General features: G+C 38.7%; 1 protein-coding gene across 6 annotated transcripts in view; it reads left to right on the top strand.

Annotated features, from left to right (window-relative positions):
* The first annotated feature begins 478 nt into the window (after positions 1-478).
* Positions 479-19,877, top strand: part of rptor (regulatory associated protein of MTOR, complex 1) — a 128,564-nt gene continuing 109,165 nt past the window's right edge. Inside the window, exons 1-4 of one of the 6 annotated variants that reach the window (XM_061830278.1) lie at positions 479-1,010; positions 1,797-1,968; positions 15,948-16,050; positions 17,685-17,767. In XM_061830278.1, the coding sequence (XP_061686262.1) occupies positions 1,804-1,968; positions 15,948-16,050; positions 17,685-17,767 (351 nt within the window). In that variant the 5' untranslated portion in view covers positions 479-1,010; positions 1,797-1,803. Of the gene's footprint in view, positions 1,011-1,583; positions 1,673-1,796; positions 1,969-15,947; positions 16,051-17,684; positions 17,768-19,877 lie in introns of those variants that run through there. The other 5 variants (XM_061830276.1, XM_061830280.1, XM_061830281.1 and 2 more) reach the window with 5 other exon arrangements.

The raw sequence follows: 19,877 nt of genomic DNA, 5'->3' as shown, positions 1-19,877 counted from the left end.
GAAGACTCTAAATTGTCTGTAGGTGTGAATGGGATTGTGTATGGTTGTATGTCTATACATGCCTATGACTAGCTGGCGACCAGTTCAGGGTGTAGCCCGCCTGAAGCCTGACCTTACCTGGAATAACAACGACCCTAGTGAAGATAAGGGGTTTGGAAAATGGATGGAAGGTGCAAGTAATGTCAATTTGTTTATGTTTCACCACAAAAAAAAAAAAAAAAGCAAACATGGCAGTACATTCTGCTGCATGTGGTTGCATAAAATGCTGTACAAATGGGACAAGGGAAGTGGGAGTCCATTTCACATGATAACATATGTTACTACCTTTTAAAAATAGTGTTTAGGGTTAGAATTGGGCAAGTTAAGACTTAATTTTACTCTCCATGCATTGGTTTCTATGTCAACGTTGACCTTTCTAAAATGGCCACGACGTAGGCACGTCATTTATTCTGGCGACTAAAACCCAATGGCGTACAGTGTGTACTTTTCATGGTTGTGGCTTTCCCTGCCTGTGGAGCGGGAACAACTGTGGTGACGTATGATGACAGCCTCACGCAAACAGTGCATTGTGGGTCAAACTCAAGATGGCTGCGCCCTTGCAGGAGTGCTGATGAAGTGGTTCTGTGGTGAATTTCTCAGGATTGTGTGTGATTTTCGTGAAATCCAGTGCCCAAAACTGCCTGATCGCCACCGGCTTTTGGCAGTGGAGCGTACGAGTGGACTCGTCGTTAAGTGTGTGTGGTGGCTCGCGTGGCTGTGGCTGACTCTCCGTGTGAAGATGGGCCTCGTCTCCAGCCCCTTCCCATAGCGAAGAGCCGTGGGGAGAGGAGCCACAGATTCCCCTGCAAACACGCACCGGTTCAACTCGGATTTGACGGCTTTGACATACTGTACAGACTGTGGACGCTGTCTTACAATTTTCTCACCGGAATTGTTTGTGCTACGGTATCTGTCATCGTCCGTAGACGAAGAGCTTCCCCAGCCCGAGCAGATCGTCCCTCCACGCCGAGGTCTGCACACATCTGCGTGCTTCGCTGTCAATTCATCATTTGTTTGTCTTTCGGCTGTCAGATGAAGCTCGCGAGATTAGCTAACATTTGGTTTGGTGGCAGATTCCCACCTGTGAGACAAACCCAGTTTTATTCTTGGTATTTACCAAAGCGGGGTTGCGTGTGTGACAACAAGGCTGCTATAATGAACAAAGTGAGCATCCTTCCAAATATTTTGGTTGGATTCAACGCTTGTGTTTGGGCCATTTACTGAGTAGTCTCAAAATGTGTGTGCTTTTGGATAATAGAGATTTCTGCACAGTGGGGACCCAAGTCAGCTTGGCTACATTCTGGAAGCTGTTAGTTGTGAGGAAAAATGAGAATTTGAACTGTTTAACTGTGTTGATCAATTGCATTGCTACTGCATTTACTTTAATTTACTTTTATGTTGTTTTCTCGCCAATTTTAGTTGTGAAAGCTTATCCAACTAAGTTATATATAGTTGAGTAATGTCCTAAGCGGGCTTCTGTATGTGTTTTCCCACCTCCTGCTTGGCTCCTCCTATATTAGCCCAGTCTAAAGACTGCCCTTAAGCGAGGCTCAAAGTCTCACAAACTACTCCAGGAGCGTGACACTGTTGAGCTGCCGCTTTTCTAGCTCTGTACTCCCATCCAAGCCTCTAGGTCAGGCTCCAAATTTCCTCCGAACTCGAATCTGAAAAACTTACAGTGGAAGGATAGAATTTTACTTTACTAATTCAGCTACAGTGTTAGTGTGTTACTGACATACATATGTTCTCCTCTGTAGGGTCCTGATGAAAATGGATGCAGACTTATTACACTCACCAGCTGTGGGCTTCGCTGAGGAGGAGGCAGACATGAATGACTGGGAGCTGCCCCTGGCCTTCATGAAGAAACGGCACTCAGAGAAGATCGAGGGATCCAAAGCCCTCGCGCAGAGTTGGAGGATGAAGGACAGAGTAAATATCTCATTTTCTTCCCTTAAAATCTGTCCTGTGTTCTGGTGTGTGACAGTCGGGGTTCCTTGTCCTACAGCTCTTGTATGTAAAATTTGTCAGGGTGTTTCTTCAGGTAGCTTTGTGGAGTAGTGGTTCGCCTGTCTGCCTCACAGTCCAGAGTTCCCGAGTTCAAATTTGGGCTCAGGCCTGCCTGTGCGGACTTTGCTTTTTGTGTGAGTTTTCTTTGGGCACCCCTGCTTCCTTCCACATTTTCTAAACAGGCATGTTTGGGAAAATGAAACTTTAAATTGCCTTTGTGCGAATGGATGTTTGTCGATTTGTGCCGTGTGTTTGACAAGTGACCAAAGTTTGCTGTGATTAGGTTCCAACTTTGAGCCACGGTGGGGCAACTGGTTAGAGCATTGGTCTCACAGGTCTGAGGACTGGGGTTCAAATCCCAGCCCCGCCTGTGTGGAGTTTGCACATTCTTTCGGTGTTTGCATCAATTTTCTCTGGGTACTACGGTTTCCTTGTCATATCTCAAACACACTTACTAATTGGAGACTCTAAATTGCCCATAGGTGTGATTGTGAGTGCGACTGTCGTCTGTCTTTATGTGCCCTGCGATTGGCTGGCAACCGGTCCAGGGTGTACTGTGACTCCTGCCCAAAGATAGCGGGTATAGGCTCCAGTACTCCTGCGACCCTTGTGAGGATACGTGTCTAAGAAAATGGATGGATAAATTAATATTTCACAACAAAACTCTCACTGAAACATCGCATGAATAAAAATATGGAGCTTCAATACAAAATTGCCATTTGTCTCTGAAAAAGTCAACATAATCCTGAATATAGTATCTACATGCCAGGTACGTTTTAGGTTTATTCATTTGTAAGGTTTTTTGGCAAGGGAAATGAACTTGTCTACAACATTAGCTTTTATTTATGATGAATGGTTCCGCTGATCTTGTCTGGTTCTCAGCGGGAGTTTTTGGGCTCCCTTTTGGTGTTCTTCAGAGACGTGTACAAAGCAATGTTTGCTGCTGCTGTGTGTCTCAGTTTCAAATGTTGAAATAATTGGGTTGTGCTACCCCCTTTGGTTACAGTGGCTTTTGAACATACTTTGCACTGGACTGGTTTTTGCCCATTGTCTGTTGCTGTCAACTTGAACTCATTCCAAATGACCGGTGAAACTGCCTCTTTTGGAAACTAGCTCCTCTCTTTGTTGTTCAAATGATCAGTAAACGGTGTGTATTAGCAGGGACATGCTTTGAGGTACAGATGCCACAGAGGAGGAAAAAACAGATTTTGTGGAGAGAGGGGAAAAAAAAAAGTTACCACTACCTAATAGTGTCCTGGTCAATTGATAGGGGTTTATCGGGAGTTGACTGATAAGATTGTTGATGCCTTCTCTTTTATCAAATGGAGTCCTGTACGACCTTTTGTTGAGTGCCTTAATTTCTTCACTTAAATGATGAATTTCTGATTTTCTTCTTGTCTGATGTGTAGTGTTGTTTAATATTTGATCCTCAATTGCAAGTTGGTTCATTACCAGGCTATATGTTGTGGTTACCTTCCGATCAGCTTACCCTGCTGATCTGGGTTTAAGCTTTGGTTCATCTTCATCAAATTGGCAGCATTCTATAGTGTCACTCATCTTGGGCCAGTTTACTAGTTCCCCTGAATGGTGGGTTTGACTCTCTGGAGTGCCATAAGGTGAGTCCAAGGTGCTTTAGGATCGCCAATACTATTGGGTGCTTCCAGTCAGCAGTTTTTCTGCTTCTTTCTCTACCCGTTACTGCTGTGCATTGCATCTGTGACCCATATTTTCCACACTTGCTTCTGGCTTTGTCTACTTTCCAGGGCTGTTGTGTTGTTGAATAAAGTGATAAAAAAGGAAATTGTAATGAATGGTTACAATCCCATTATTATGGTATTGCTGTAATTTCTCGAAAATAATGCGCAAATATTTCCCAAAATATTTTTAAAAAGTTAATAGCGCGCATTATATTTAGATATGGATGAAAAATAAGAAATAAAACCACATTGTATAGTCATATACAGGTAAATAGCGTGGTAAAAAATGTATACATATACATTTTGATATGCTATTCGATGTCTTATCTTACACATTTATATATATTACGCTAATGTGTGCCCCTAACCTGAGCTCTCAGAGCTGATTGTTAGCGTAACATGCTTGTTGCTCCTGCACGAAAGATCAGAAACGACTACCCATGAGTTTGTTTAAACTTAATCCAAGACAAAAATGTCAACTACAAAGGCTAGTGCAGCTGCTTTTTAAAGAAATGTCATCACTTGTGCTGATGATGCCGCAAACCCAGAAGTCGCGCCGCAGTCCAAAACAATGATAGCTCGCCTCAATGGCTTCAAGTGGGTATCAAAACAACGTGAGCTCAAACTATTTAATGCGAGCGTCATGGGGACATTAAAAAAAAAACGGGAGAGCCCACGCAATTTAAATGCTCGTTTTACAACAATACAAGTACAAACCCAACAAAATATAAATACAGATCATTCCTAATTTTCTCAGCATATGGGTAGTGGCAAATTGGTGGTGCGCATTGTACATTGGCAGAAGGGTTTTCCTGTTTTTTTTTTTTTTTTTTTTTTTTTTTTTTTTAGGTCAACTTTGAGGGTGGGCTTTATACTTAAGATATTATGGTACTTCTTTTGGCCTAAAAATGCAGTAGAAATGAAAAGAAAAGTTGGTGGATTAGTAACTATTTTCCACCACAACTCGTGTACCTTGGAAGTGGTTTGTTGTAGTTTTGGGTGGCTACCTTTTTGGCTCTAGTTGTGAAATGTACTTGAATGTCAAGCATTTTAGCTGTATGCCATAGATCAAGATGACTTTTTGAGGGAAGTAAGTACTTTCACAGGAATCATAATGTGAACGCATCCATTCGATTCACTGATCCACATCTTTTTTCCCCAAGTTTAAGTGATTAAAGATCGAATTTGTGGTCAACTTACAGTGGTCCAGTTGGAACCCAGGTGTAGTTTTGTTGTAGTTAGTACAATACATTATTGGTTAATAGTTGGTTGGAAAAGGGCTTTAATTTCAACTGGATTCTGTAGAGATTTTAAACATATGGCTAATATTTGCAGATGCATTTAGCACATTATTGAATTCTTTATCAGGTGGGTTGCTGAGGTGTTGAGGACAATGAGGGATGAGTGCTGCCCTTAATTTGTCATATTTAAATTCACTGATGATACAAACCACACGAAGCGTAGAATGTTCGGGCATGGTTTCCTCTTTTGCCTCGGTCAAACCAGATCAATTTCACCGGTGTTTCGTCTCTTTGCTCGCTGTTGTCAATATACTTGGACGCCATTGGCAATATTTACAGTATTCACGCTTACGAGGCAATGTTTACCAAAGCTTTGATGCACAAAGGACAGAACACCAGCTTTATTACATACAAACATTATTGCTCGCACTAGCTTGTTCGGCCTGCTTTTGAGCCATGTTGTATTAAAGTATGTGAACATACCCTAAGCGCTTCTTGAAAGGGTAGTGCACTCCCGAGTAATGGGGACGATATCACGCTTTTCCACTTTTTGTTTTTACCAAGACAATAAAATACCTTGCTGTTGTTAATGATACCAGGTGTACTGGGTCGTGTTGACTGCTGACATGTTTTGTGATTCTGCCTCTCTGACAGTGTTGATTTGACAGGATAAAGCCCAGTGATTGTAATGGCAGTAGTCCGACAATCGTAAAATGATCAAACTTGTCTTGTAGTCTGATCCAATGTTAATACCTCACAACTCCGAATATTATCCGTATGATAAGTAATGCCACATATTCATAAATAAACATTCACTGTGATTTAACAGGCTCGTATGCGCCGGCGGGCCATCGCACTCCTGAATCCGCAGTCAAGCACGAAAAATCCTGTGCCTAAAATTTGTTACGAGTAGAAATAGATAAATAGAAATCGATATTGAAAGACGTCGCTTATTTTGTGTAGTCTTGACCAATGTTCTCTCTATCCCACTGTGCAATTGCTCACTTGTCGCACACACTCAGCGCACATAAAAAACGATCCAGCGCAGTGAACCACAGCCTGATGTCTTTTCTTTTTTTTTTTTTTTTAACACGGAAGCACATGGTCGCTAACAACAAGCTACTGCTCAGTCTACTTCTACTTCCGAGTTTACCTGACACCGTCCCCCTCCGCTCTTAAAGGGGTACACTCATAATTACAAACAGAACATACACCCGCAACTTTATATCTGCAGGCTTGACTGGTGGACCACACCACTAACTTTATATCTGCGGGCATGACTGACCACACCCGTACATTTTTTAAATGTGAGTGGTGTCACATTTTCATTTTAATGTCCCTCTGCATAAAGCAACTACTATATGGTTTGTCTTGATTTGAAATGTTAGGATTTGTTTAGGAGTATAGAAGAGCTGAAATAGGCTTTCATGACTCATGATTTCATGGCGGTGACCCACTCATTGGTGGACATTTCTGTTTTTTCCCTTCACACAACAATGGCAAGGTACTCTGTTCTATTTAGATGAGCACATGCTCGGTAAATGAAGAATAAAATAGATCGATGCAAGACTGTTCTAGAGGTTATAGGAGGTTACTTAGACATTCATTACACTCATTACTTCATTACACTGTGATAATAAATGTTCCACGTGGAGTGTCATTCCTTCTCAGCTGCTCTTGCCTGTTCATTATACAGTTCTGGCCTGGTCACAATTTGAAGTAATTTAAGACAATGAGGGAGGGTGCAGTGAAAGACTTGTGTGTTGCCTGCAACTGGCATTCAGATTCTGCTGTTGAAGACGTGTTCGCATAAACACAAAATGCATGGCTTTCACAGCGGATGGTAAAAGCATGAGCAATTACATTACCTACTGTTTAAAAATTCTTTTTTTTTTCCTCCCCCGTCGTCCCAACAGCTAAAGTTTGAGGTGTGTGCCTGCTTGCTTGCAGTTATGCTCTTTGTCTTGCACTCCGTGTTATATGTGTGGTTATTGAGTTTGCCATATAATCGCTGTATGGTTTCAGCAATAGAAGAAAGTCAGGTCTGTAGCATAAGATGGCAGTTGTCTTGACATTGCTATGCTGTTTATTGCCATGTTATTAATTTACAAAAGATTACTCAACTTTTATAATCCTTAAGACTGAGACATTGTTGTGAACGTGTAGATATCTACACATTTATGTCCTGCACAGTAGAAAGCCTGCATGTCATAGTTGTTTTTGTATCTCTTTTCTGTCCAGCACTCAGATTGAACATGGTGCAGTGTTGGCCTCTGAGCTCAGAGCTTGACCTGAAAACATGCAGAATGTAAACTTCGGCTGCATTGGCTTTGGGCTTTATGGATTTATATTTTACGAGTGAAAAATGTGGATTATGTGAGGTTATGACTAAAAATAATTACAATGTGGGACGTTGACACACTTATCTCATACCTGTTCTAAAAGAAAAAGATTTTTCATTCTACACGACTTTTATAAGGAATAGTTCCTATATATAAAAATGATTTTTTTGTTCTTGCTGCTTTGTTGTTCTTTGTTCTGTATGTTGTACCAGGGCAGCATCGTCTGCTGGAGAAAAATTCCTTGGGTGTTTTTTTACACACCTGGCCAAATTAAGCTGATTCTGATTCTGATGATGGTATCGACATATTTTATTTAGGTTAACAATGCCACACAATTAAGTCATTTTGGACAATGGCATGAGAATAGATTGTAGATTTTTGACTGTAGGATCTGTACTGCATTATCTTCTGCATCTTTACTTGGATTCAATGTCCACAGTTCATTAGACAGTATTGACTGATCCATTTCTAATGTATATAACAGAGTTGCAGCCTTGATATCTTTTTTTAAGTGTTGCATTTGTGGAATATTTTGGCCAAACCCGTTGGTTCAAACCTAATTGCTCAAAAACCTGAAAATTTAAATATTAACAGGTCCCAAAGGGTAAAACAATTTATAGGTAAAACAGAACATTTCAAACTGTTAATAATTGCTTCAATTCTAAACACTTTATTTAATTCTCATTATCAATAACACCTAGCTTCTTCACCCAGTTAACAATGAGATCTGTCCATACATCAATCAATCAAACCATTTTTATAGCTCTTTTCGTGCATGTGAAATGCAGCACATATTGCCATCCATCCATCCATCCATCCATCCATCCATCCATCCATCCATCCATCCATCATCCATCCATCCATCCATCCATTTTTTTTTTTAGCCGCTTATCCTCACGAGGGTCACGGTAGTGGTGGAGCCTAACCCAGCTGTCAACAGACAGGAGACAGGGTACACCCTGAACTGGTTGCCAGGCAATCGCGGGGTACATTGAGACAAACAGCCACACTCACAATCACACGTACGGGCAATTTAGAGTGTCCAATTAATGTTGCATGTTTTTGGAATGTGGGAGGAAACCGGAGGAAACCCACGCAGGCACGGGATAACATGCAAACTCCACACAGGCGGGCCCGGGATCGAAACTGGGACCTCAGAACTGTGAGGCCAACAATTTCCAGCTGAGTCACCATGCCGCCGACATAGTGCTATATATCAGAAAAAAACAGACTAAATCTTCCATGCAGATGCACACACAAGCACAGACAAACACACACACATGCCCACACACACGCACATGTTGTGCATGGGCATTTACACATCACGATAAAATGCAAATGTGCAAAAAGAAATAAATAAGGAAGTAAGATCTTCCTATCATTTAGTGAGGAACTTTACAAAAGTTATTAGTTCATAAGAAGTTTATAAAAATAATCTAATTAAATTACAAAATAAAATAACCAAAGCAAATAAGAGCAATTATTTTTATGTAAAAAAAAAAAAAGATAAAGACAGTGAAAGGTAAAATAAAATCAAACAAAAGAGATAAAAAAAAACAGTAGCACATAATAGCATGTATTAAATCATCTGATGGAAGACAGACATTTTGATTTTGTTTTGACAAGCAAAATATGTTTAGGTAAGGATTGTTTTTGTACCTCTTTCCTAGCATGCAATTCGAGTGAAAATAGTATGACACAGCTCCAATGATTGCAAACAAACTTGGACCTTGACATAAAAAGTCACAATATGTAAAACTTTGTCACATAGGATTTCAGCGTATTTTTCAACAATTTATCAGAGGAAAATGACAACTGCAGAAGGGTATCTCTAGTGTAGTATATCTTGTAAAGTCCAGTTAAAGTATCGCAACACGGATCTATCATTTCAGGTCAAGAATTCTTTTGATGATGAAGAATTACTGTTGCAATGCTGTCCAGTGTAAAACAATGAACATCTGACTGCACAGCAAAGCTCAGGGTTAGCATTGATCCACTTTGGTGTTTGTTTATTCAAAACTGCAGGATTCACACAGTGACAACACGAATGTCAGGTCATAGATAGGTTCAACTATGTCCAGCTTAATTGTTGTTGCATATTCCACTGGCTTTGAAACCGAGTTCCGTTTTTCTTTTGACAAAAATATAATGAGACAAAGCGGACATGGACAGCGCCATCCCATCTAATCTCTCCTGCTGACTGTCAAACACAAATCTAACTCAATTGCTGTTAGAGCTGTAATTGGATGAGCTAGTGTGTGCAGCTGAATGTCCGCCTAAAGACACAACAGCCTTTCGCCATAGAAGTTTGATTGAAAAGACTACATAGTTTGTTTTTTCGGCATGGTCATTGCTGACCGCAGCTGTTTGTTTCGTATTAAGAGATGCTACTAAACAAAAAAATATAACACTAACTTCTTCTTTCTCTTTTGGCTTGTCCCGTTAGGGGTCGGCATAGCGTGTCATATTTTTCCATCTTAGCCTATCTTGTGCATCCTCCTCTCTAACACGCACTGTCCTCAAGTCCTCCCTCACAACATCCATCAACCTTTTTTTTGGTCTTCCTCTCTCTCTTTTGCCTGGCAGCTCCATCCTCAGCACCCTTCTACCAACATACTCACTCTCTCGCCTCTGAACATGTCCAAACCATCGATGTCTGGTCTCTCAAACCTTGTCTCCAAAACATCCAACTTTGGCTGCACCAGACACCTTCCGCCAACTGTTCCACCCCACTTGAACCCGTTTCTTCACTTCCTTACCACACTCTCCTTTGCTTTGTATTGTTGACCCCAAGTATTTGAAGTCGTCCACCCTCACTATTTCTTCTCCTTGGGCCTTCACTCTTCCTCATCCGTCCCTGTCATTCACGCACATATATTCTGTTTAATAAATATAATACTAACTAAAATATAAAAAAAAATTACCCGATTTTTTTTTTTTTCCCCCCCTCTTCTCCCTGCCCATAATTATGGGTACAAGAGTTTTTCTGTAAATAATAGAAAATAGGTTGAAGAACAAAATGCACAAATGTGTGAATTTCATAATCCTTAATGCCACTGAATTCTGCCAACCAGTTGCTCACATATTGCAATCACGTACCAGAGGGAGATCGATGTGCTCTGCCTTTTCAATAAGCTTTATGTATTACAACCCTCTGAAATGGGATAATTGAGGGCTATTGATTATGGCTAATCTAAAGGTGGTGTGTGATAGGACTGTTAAAAGACAGCAGAAGAGAATGCCTGTGAAGTTTCCGAGAGTCCCGTGCAATTATTAATAGGTTTAGGACTGCTGTCATTTATGATAAGCGTTTTTGTGTTGGCTGTCACATGCAGTGTCCTCAAGCATCTGTGTGGACACGTTCAGTTGCAAGAAAATGTACGTCAAACCCCTTGGAGTTTGATTGGTGCCTTACCTGGACTTAGAATTCGTTCTGTGACCACATTTGAACATAAAACATTCATACAGTGTATTTTCAATCATCTTTCCCTATTGAAATAATTGAAAATTGATTTGTAAATCAGAAACTCATTTTTTGTTACATTTCTTACTAAGAAAAATAGCACTCTACAGTGTTGTACTTTTATAAAAAAAACACTAATAATTATTAAAATAAAGTGACAGGATAATTAGTAAGAATAATTATTAATAGTTAAATTTGCCAATGATATCATATTTAAGTAGCCATTGTGTTGCTCATTCTTATGTGTATAGTTTGGCCACCAGGGGCAGTGGAGGGGCGAGGGGGGGAGGGGTCCGTTGTCCTGTAAATTGGGAAGGCCCTCGATGTAAAACCTTAAAAAATTGAATCAGTATCGATTTGGAGAAGCAGCAAAGTATTTGTCAGCCGTAGAAAAAGCAGTTATTGTGTATCCCTATTATTTCTAGAAGCACAATTTATTCTGAAAAAATATATAAAAATGGTCTTCCATGGGCAAGTTCAATGAATGTAAAAAGAATATGTGTGGCCTCTCATAATATTCAAACTTGATAACCCCAAAAGGAGCCATCCACTCACTCATTTGCACAAACATAATTTTGACATTTCTCTGGTTCGTCTTTTGGGATTGATTGATTATTCAATACCTTTTAGCATCCTTTTAATATAATCTCAAGATGTTCAGGCCTTTACCCTTCTCATAACAATCTTTCACAATATATCATCCCATGACTTAAGTTTTCCCTTTTCCCCAATATTTCCATATAAAGATTACTTTAATAAGTGATCTGATAATCATTATTCTTTTAAAGAATCATTACTATCCAAATTGGTTTTCATCTTTTTTCAGTTGTAGTTGACTGTTGGCCTTTTTACCATTTGTATAAACTATCAAAGGTATTCCTTAGTTACAATCCTCCTTTCTTCAGAAATCAACCTTTTTTTTCCTGTCTCTTTGTGATGTGGAAGTTAAAAAGCAAAGCAAGACCATGCCCTGTTCATCTGCACGATTCAAATACAAATGACTATCTTGTACTATTTGAATATTATAAATTACATGCATCAGATGCTTGGGTGGGGAAAAAAAACTTCTCAGAAAGCATTTTTTCTTTTAATTGATCTGACTGGATCACAGTTATGATTAAAACCAATGTAATTTCACATTTACCCAGAATATACTGGGCTGCTACTTGTATAACATTTTTGACTTTTTAGACAAACACATTGGTTACTGTTATGAAAACTGAGTCTTTGACATTTTACCTTTGTCAGTAGCATTTTTTTCCTCTCTTTGTGGATTGGACATTACTATGTCTCTAAAGGCTGCTGTCATTTCAGGTTTTGTATTTTAAAGGCCAAACCTGCCATGGTCTCTAAAGCTCTCTGTGCAATGGAGGTTCGACACATGATTGCTACAAGATACTAACATAAATGTTTCGTTACTCTTACATTATGAATAGAAGTCATGCTCTCTGCATTTTTTATCGTCAGGCTTCTTTTTGAATAGGCACCGGAAAAAATTTACATAGTCCATTGAAATGATAAATGTAGAACCTAAGTAGTCTTGCATTAACATGAACTGAAATCATTTGTGTTAAAATGCTCTTATTTCTGCGAAAGCAGATCTGATAAAATCATGACCAGCATATTAATTTGTATACTATACTATATTATTACTCTACTGCACGATACTATACTATACTAAGATATTTGGGACCATTCACACCACTGGCAATATTGTTTTGGTTTTTTGTTGGATTTTATGTTTTTTCAAAGAGACCTTGACCAGTCAGGAAATACTCTATTTCTTTCTCTCCTGCTTATTGAAGACTTAACAGAAGTGCATATTCATCCCACCAGAATATCGCAGAAGGGTTGGCTTTTTTTGGTGTTTTAATGAACTGACTCCCTGGGCTTGTATTTGATTCATTGATATCGTTACAAAGACATTTTTTAATTCAAATCATATTTTGGTTCCCGAATATATAGGGGAGAAATAACTAGCATACCCGCAACATTAATGAGGAAAAGAGGAATCGAATAGGACTTTTGGCTTTTCCCTATCGTGGGTTGCATGATTTGTTTGGTACTGTTTTTTTGTTTTTTTTTTACATCGGATGCCATTTCTGAACTTACTCCACCCATTTTGGTCTGGGCATGGGACAAGCATTGGCAAATATCAAATTTTTTCAAGAGGATGTTGGGATGCTGATCTGGAGGTAACATCTTTGTAATATAAAACGGGTAGTACATTGGGAGCAGTACACTTGGAGATCAGTTCATTTTGCACAGAATAAGTTCATGAAATAGCATGCAGGTAGGCAAAATGGTAGTTGAGTAGGTCAAATATGCTTGAGGTACTGTAATGCTGCGAATGTGTTATGTGCATGTTTTGTGTCCTGCTATGTCCCACTTGCACAATAACCTTTTATAGTCAATGAGAAAGTGAAGTCCACCTTAATTACCTAAGCGACAACACCGGTCATAACCTTTCGTGACAGCACAACAGTCCACCACACACACACATCATGTACATAAACACTCTTCTTAGGTCTTCGTATTATACTGAGGCTGCATCGCTATTTGCAAAAGGTCACTTGGCACTCTGTGTATGTGTCATATTGTAATTGGCAAAGGTGGACGACCAGAGTCACATGACTACCGTAGTTCGCACACTCACCTCGCTGGAGATTGTCTCGATTCAGGATTCCGGAATACTCCACATTGCAAACCCAACTGTCTCTCTGTGGTTGACGGCAGCTAATTTGTGTTTCAAACACACATACAGTATATGTTTCTATATATGTACCTATAATATGAACAATATATATGCACCAGACTTCTGGTGTCACCGGGCTGTGTTTTAGACCTGCTCACAAAATCAGGAAAATTTAAAGGGTGAAAAAGAACTTTAAGCTATTCAGTATCTAAACACTTCTGCCCTTTTTTTATAAGCCTTTGCATATGTTTTCACCACTTCAAACATTATTAATATATTTAGAAACAAAATACTGATATTTGCCGAGAGACCCTTAAAAAAATTGTACTAACCTATGAATGCCCTGCTGGTGTACTTGTGATGGTCCAGAGGGATGGCGTTCTGCATGGTTGGTCTTTCAAGCCTGAACTGTTGGAAAGGAGTTATCGAAGTGATGTTTTGTAATTAGTTAGTAGTTCCCTTTCAGGGATTGTGAAGGTCTCAAAGTGATTCTTGCAAAATGCATGTTTTTTTTTAACAATTTCCTCCCGTAGTACAGAAAAAAATTGTCTTTTCTGCAATAAATTGAAGCTTTATAACTCTGGGTATGAAGGGAGAAAAACACATTTTGTGGCTACCTTAAGCCTGTGACCTCAAACCGATTTGAGAACCAACCTGTGGCACATCCCTAAAAGGAAGATTTAGAGGGTCGTGGTCAGTATACCTCCAAGCAGTGTCATTTGGGGTGATTTTTGCATCCTCAATTAAGACAAAACTATCCACAGACTTACAAGTTCAGTGGAATCAACAGTTGTTCAGATGTTTACATGGAACGTGATTGGTAAATTGAAATGATTATTTTTTTTAAATAGATAAATATTACGATTACTATTTTCCATGATTTCTATGTTCTGCATTTTTAATTTGTTTTCTATACTGTTGTGCATAACAATTTGGAAAATGTACCTCTTCATGGTAATTTTATTCAATGACAATATCATTATAGGAGCTACTAACGGTAGATCAATCGACTAGTGCAGGTTTGTGTGTATTGTTTTCTGAAGACACCGTTGCTTGAGAAAATGTATTTGCAGCATACAAGTTTCCATAGTTGGATTCGGTGAATGGTCTGTTTGGAACCGGTTACTTCATTAGCGTTTGTACTTTTAATGGCACACAAGCTGGGGCAATATGTTGGTCCCTCCCATTTGAATGACAAAGTAAAGAATACAGTGTAAATTCAGTACCACAAATTACCTACACTCAAAGACCAGGCAATAAAAATTGAAGTAAAGATTTGGTGCCGAGCTGTTGTATTATACTGTGGTAGTTTGATTTTAGATGGTTGGATTATATTGCCCATCTGTCTTGGGATTTGTTAGGGATTCTCCGTACAGAACTGGAGAAGTGTTGCTGGTAAAAGAGACTCTTGGGTCACCGCCAGGATGATCCATTATGGATAAGCAAAAAACAAATAGATGAACAGATGACGAGTAATTTCATAGCTGTAGGCTGATTAGAACAGTATATGTAAATAATGTCTGATATTCTTCATATTAGATACTGCATTTGCCTTCATTTCATTTTCATTTAAAACTCTGAGCATAATAATTCCCAGTGGACCTCAAAACATGCTTTTAAATTACACTTTTTGAGGGGGATACAAATGAGAACCCAAGTATTACTTCAATTTTTTTTTCTTAAATTTTTTCCTATAACCTGTGCAACTCAGCTGGGAAAAAAAGAAAAAAAATCATTTGAAGGAGGGAATTCAAAATAAACAACACCAATAATGTGGTTGCACAAGTGTGCACACCCTTATAACCATGGATGTCTTCAATGCAAACATTCAAATGTTAAATGGGAGTCATCACATATGTGCCACCATTTAAAGAGCTTCTGATGAACCCCAGATAAGGTTCAGATGTTATGGTTTCTGTTTCCTGACCTTTTTTTTTTTCTTTGTAGTTGAAGCCTGGGACTTTTGTGCTAAGACCTAATGTTATATGGAACTGTTCATAATTCCCTCCGACTTGACAAATGCCCTAGTTTTAGCTGAAGAAAAACAGCACCATATCATGTTTTAGATCTGTATTCAAAACTTGAGTAGTTGTGAACTCCTGTGCTAATCAATTACTCTTCCCTTTTACAACTAAAAAAATACTTGAGTGGATGCAAAACACTTCCTCCAAAAATTAACAATAGATTGTGATGTCGCTGTAGCATGCGATTTTAATAAGCATCTTATCTTCCACAACAAAGTTCCACCGACAAACTATTTTGTGGCTCTGTCGTTGTCACTATTTCTTGTGTATTAATATGTGACATCAAAAATCAAGGTAATTGTGGCGCACTATTTCATCTCAGAAAAGGTATTTATTTAAGATTGTTCAGTAGGCTACCAATCTTCTGTGCCCTGTGCGATCAAAACGATTGCAATTCGCAATCTGTTTGTAAGATTAATGTTATGCCGTTCCCCCACAGATGAAGACTGTGAGTGTAGCGCTGGTGTTGTGTCTTAATGTTGGAGTGGACCCTCCAGATGTGGTCAAGACATCACCCTGCGCCAGATTGGAGTGCTGGATTGGTGAGTTTTATTTTGAAATTAAGGAAAACCAATGTGTGAAATAATGACAATGAAATGAAGTGGATAGACATGTGCCTTACTTAAGGGGTTTGCTCATTTTTTATTTTTCTTTTCCTGCCTTTACTGGTTCCAAAGGTATTACAGGTTCAAACTGGCCATGGAAAAACACAGTTTATGTAAAATCTAATAATATTTTGCAGCATATTCCAGAACGAAGCGTTTCTTCAAAGAAAGGACATTATACAATACTATGTAGTAGTGTGCTACCAGTACATGCGGACTCTGTGACCATAAGGCATGTAGGTCGATCCAAATGAACTTGCACACGCAGTTTACAACCAAGTTTTTTTTCGCCTTTGCAAAAATAAAACCAAGTTTTATGTAAGTACAAACATTTTGCATTTTGAATAACTCTTTCGAGAACACTTTAACAACCACTGCTGTAGCAAAGTGCTGTACATAGAAGATAAAAGACTAATTATAATAGTAATACAATAATACATAACATAAAATATTATTTTACAATCAAAATACTAAGTGCCCTCTTTACATTGGTATTTACTACAGGAGGGTAAGAGTTTCATCCTCCCTTATTGCACATGCTCTATGAAGCTGGAGAGGGTAGAGAAGACTAAGATTGAAGTCTACAAGGACCAGTATGAGGGGCCAGAAGTCATAAATGTCTATGGCTGAGACACCGAAATTAATTTTGCGATTACAGCACAGATGAAATTACCCATCGCTTGCTACAATCTGAGTTTGAACGGAAACAGACAACAACAGTTTTCGAATATTTTGTCTGTTGGTGATTAACGCGCACCTAGCTTTATTGGTTCATTTGTCCTGGCCCTTTCAGTCCACTCTCTTGCTTCACTATACTTAATTTCAGTCCCTCTCTATATCTTATCCGGGATGCATTCTTTGGTGTTTGGATCTCAGTTGGCTCCATTTTGGGGCAATGCTCTTCCCGATTGTACCATTGTAGACAAAGGATAAAAGTCCAACAGTGTCGATATTTTCTGCTCATTAAATTACCACGCTCAAAAGGCTGCAAAAGTTCAAATGGCCCAGCATGATGCAGAAAGGGTGGGAAATGTAAAACAACAGAGAAAAGTCTGGCTGTTAGTGAAGGCACACACATTCGCTGAAGAATATCACAGCCAAAAAGATCCAAAATGGGTAAGCACGATACACAATGAACATGAAATTACAAATGAGGGGGAAAAGTAAAAATGCCAGAGAAAATTAGCGGAGCTGGTGTAACATGCTGCCCACTCACAGGTGCCTTTTTCATTTCGCTAACAAAACAGGCTTCAGTCATAAAATGCCTTATTGATTTACTTCCATCAATTTACTCCGTTAAACAACTGTGTACATCCCAATCTTTACTTTTTTCTAAAAAAATTTTTCCCTAAAATTATTGCTGCCCATATCCGCATTGCATTAAAACCCATGTGTAGTAGTTATTTCTTTGTTGATCCTTGATTTTATCCATTATTGTTTACTTTTAGTGAATCATTTTTGTACTGTTTGACATCCAATCGTTATGAAAATATTGATATATTTTGTCCACCTTTGTTCTGAAAGACCATGTATGTTAAAGGCGTTAAAGTGTTTTAAATTGTGTTTGTCAGATCCTCTGTCGATGAGTCCACAGAAAGCCCTGGAGACCATTGGGGCCAACCTGCAGAAGCAATATGAAAACTGGCAGCCAAGGGTGAGTGACTCTCAAAAGCTAAACAGCCCCCCCATTTTCTTCAGGGACCACTATTATATAGAGAATTTAGTCCTGTGATGTTTTAAATGCATTTCGGTTAATTCCTGTCAACGTCACTAACAGTATATCACTTTTTCCCAATCAACTCAAGATACAACTCTGTATTTTTCTTAATTAAAATCTTTTCAAAGTTCCACATTTTGGTTGGCTACCTAACGTTTTCTATCCCTTTTATAACTGAATTGATTGTTGACTGAATCTGTTGACGAAATTTGTTCATCTTGAAGCATTCTTTGGTATTCATCTGTTGTTTTTAAAAGTACTGCAATCTAGATGTGGGTCAACTTTGACGATAAAATATTGTATCTTTTTTCCTGTAACGTGCATTATTATCTCATTCCCAACTGTCAAAATAAGGCTAGTAACATGCTTGACGTCTCTTGTGGAACCTATTCAATTAAGCCTGTTACATACAAAAGGATTTTTCAAGTCTTAAAAGATGGTTTATTTGCTACAGAATCCAAATGTAGAACTAACAAAAAATCTGACATTTCACAGTTTTGTCCATACAATGAGTGGTGTGCTCCGATTTTCTCAACACAGAACACCAACCAAATAATATTCTCTTCTGATGCTGATCTCGAAAAAGGAATCTGTGCCTTGGCCCAATTCTGTCTCTGAGCTCTTCAACCTGTTCTTTTGACCTCCTGATTCACATTTGCTCTGTCATGAACTGTGAGCTGTCAGATTTTATATACACAGGGGTGTGGCTTTCCAAATCAAGTCCAATCAGTATATTCAAACACAGCTGGACTCCAATGAAGTTGTAGAACCATCTCAAGGATGATCAGAGGAAATTGACAGCACCCGAGTTAATTATGAGTCTCAGCAAAGGGCCTAACTGGTTATGGCTGTGTGATATTTCAGTTTTTGTGGGGTGCTGTTTTTAATTAATGAAGAAAATAAATGAACTTAATTGATTTTACTAAATGGCTGCAATATGGGTGAAAAAATGAAGGGGGTCTTTCTGTACCCGCTTGTAGCTAGCTCTTCCCACACACATTAAGATGTTTGGTCCTAAATATTGAATTTAAATATTTTGGATTGACAGCCTCGGCCCATTTCGAACCCCGTTATTGGGACAAATTCACTCTTAACACACCTCAGACTGCACAATAATCTAATAGCATAACCTTATAAAAAATAGATTGGTTAGAAAGGGGCAAAGTCTGAACAAAAACAGCCTGATTATTTTTGTGTTTACTGCCTCCTGGTTTTGTTTAAAAGAAGACATTGACAAGGAAGACACAAGAGCTACTAATTGCTTTCACACTTTTTTTAGTACACTATTGGTAACCTACTTGGGTTACACATTATGCTATTTTGAGCTTTACACGGAAGCTAATATTTGACGAAGTAGGATGTTTTTTCCACCCAGAAAGGGTGATGAAACACATTTTGGCATACATAGTGTTGATACACACACAAAAAATAAGCCAAACCAGATATTGTGAGGCAACTCACTATTACTGACTTTACTGAAGAGTTTTAATGATGGTTGAGGAAAACATATGGAGGATGTCATGCACCATGCAGTGGTCATCTACAGTATTGGCAATGATACCATTGATTATGATACCTGTTATTGTAAGCAGTAGCAGTGACAGTATCCTTTATCTCTTCTATAACAACCTTCCATTCCTAAAGGTAGTACTTGAAGCAAGAAATTTCCTTATTATTGAGTAGCATTTGCTTTGAACTGAAGCGCTAATCTCGCGCTGTTTTGGGTTATTGTCCATTTTGCTGACCCATTTGCGCCCAAGTTTTAGCTTCCCAACTGATGTCTTGAGATTTTGCCTGAATATCTCCATGTAATGTTCTTTCTTCATGATGCCATCTATTTTACGAAGTTTCTTTAATAGTAATGGCTTCATTTTCAATGATAGGCCTTACACCCTATGTCTGAGCAGGACTTGACTATGAATGATGAACAATGTACATAATGATTTAATAACAGAGCATTAAAGATAAGATGGGCAAATGTTTTATTTTATGTTTTTCAGACTGGAAGAACTTTGTATTAACCAGTACCAAAGAAATACCTCTCAGT

This window comes from Syngnathoides biaculeatus, chromosome 9 (assembly GCF_019802595.1).
Source record: "Syngnathoides biaculeatus isolate LvHL_M chromosome 9, ASM1980259v1, whole genome shotgun sequence".
Classification (NCBI taxonomy): domain Eukaryota; kingdom Metazoa; phylum Chordata; class Actinopteri; order Syngnathiformes; family Syngnathidae; genus Syngnathoides; species Syngnathoides biaculeatus.
The sequence above is the reverse complement of the archived record's forward strand: the minus strand, read 5'-3'. Positions and strand labels throughout refer to the sequence as shown.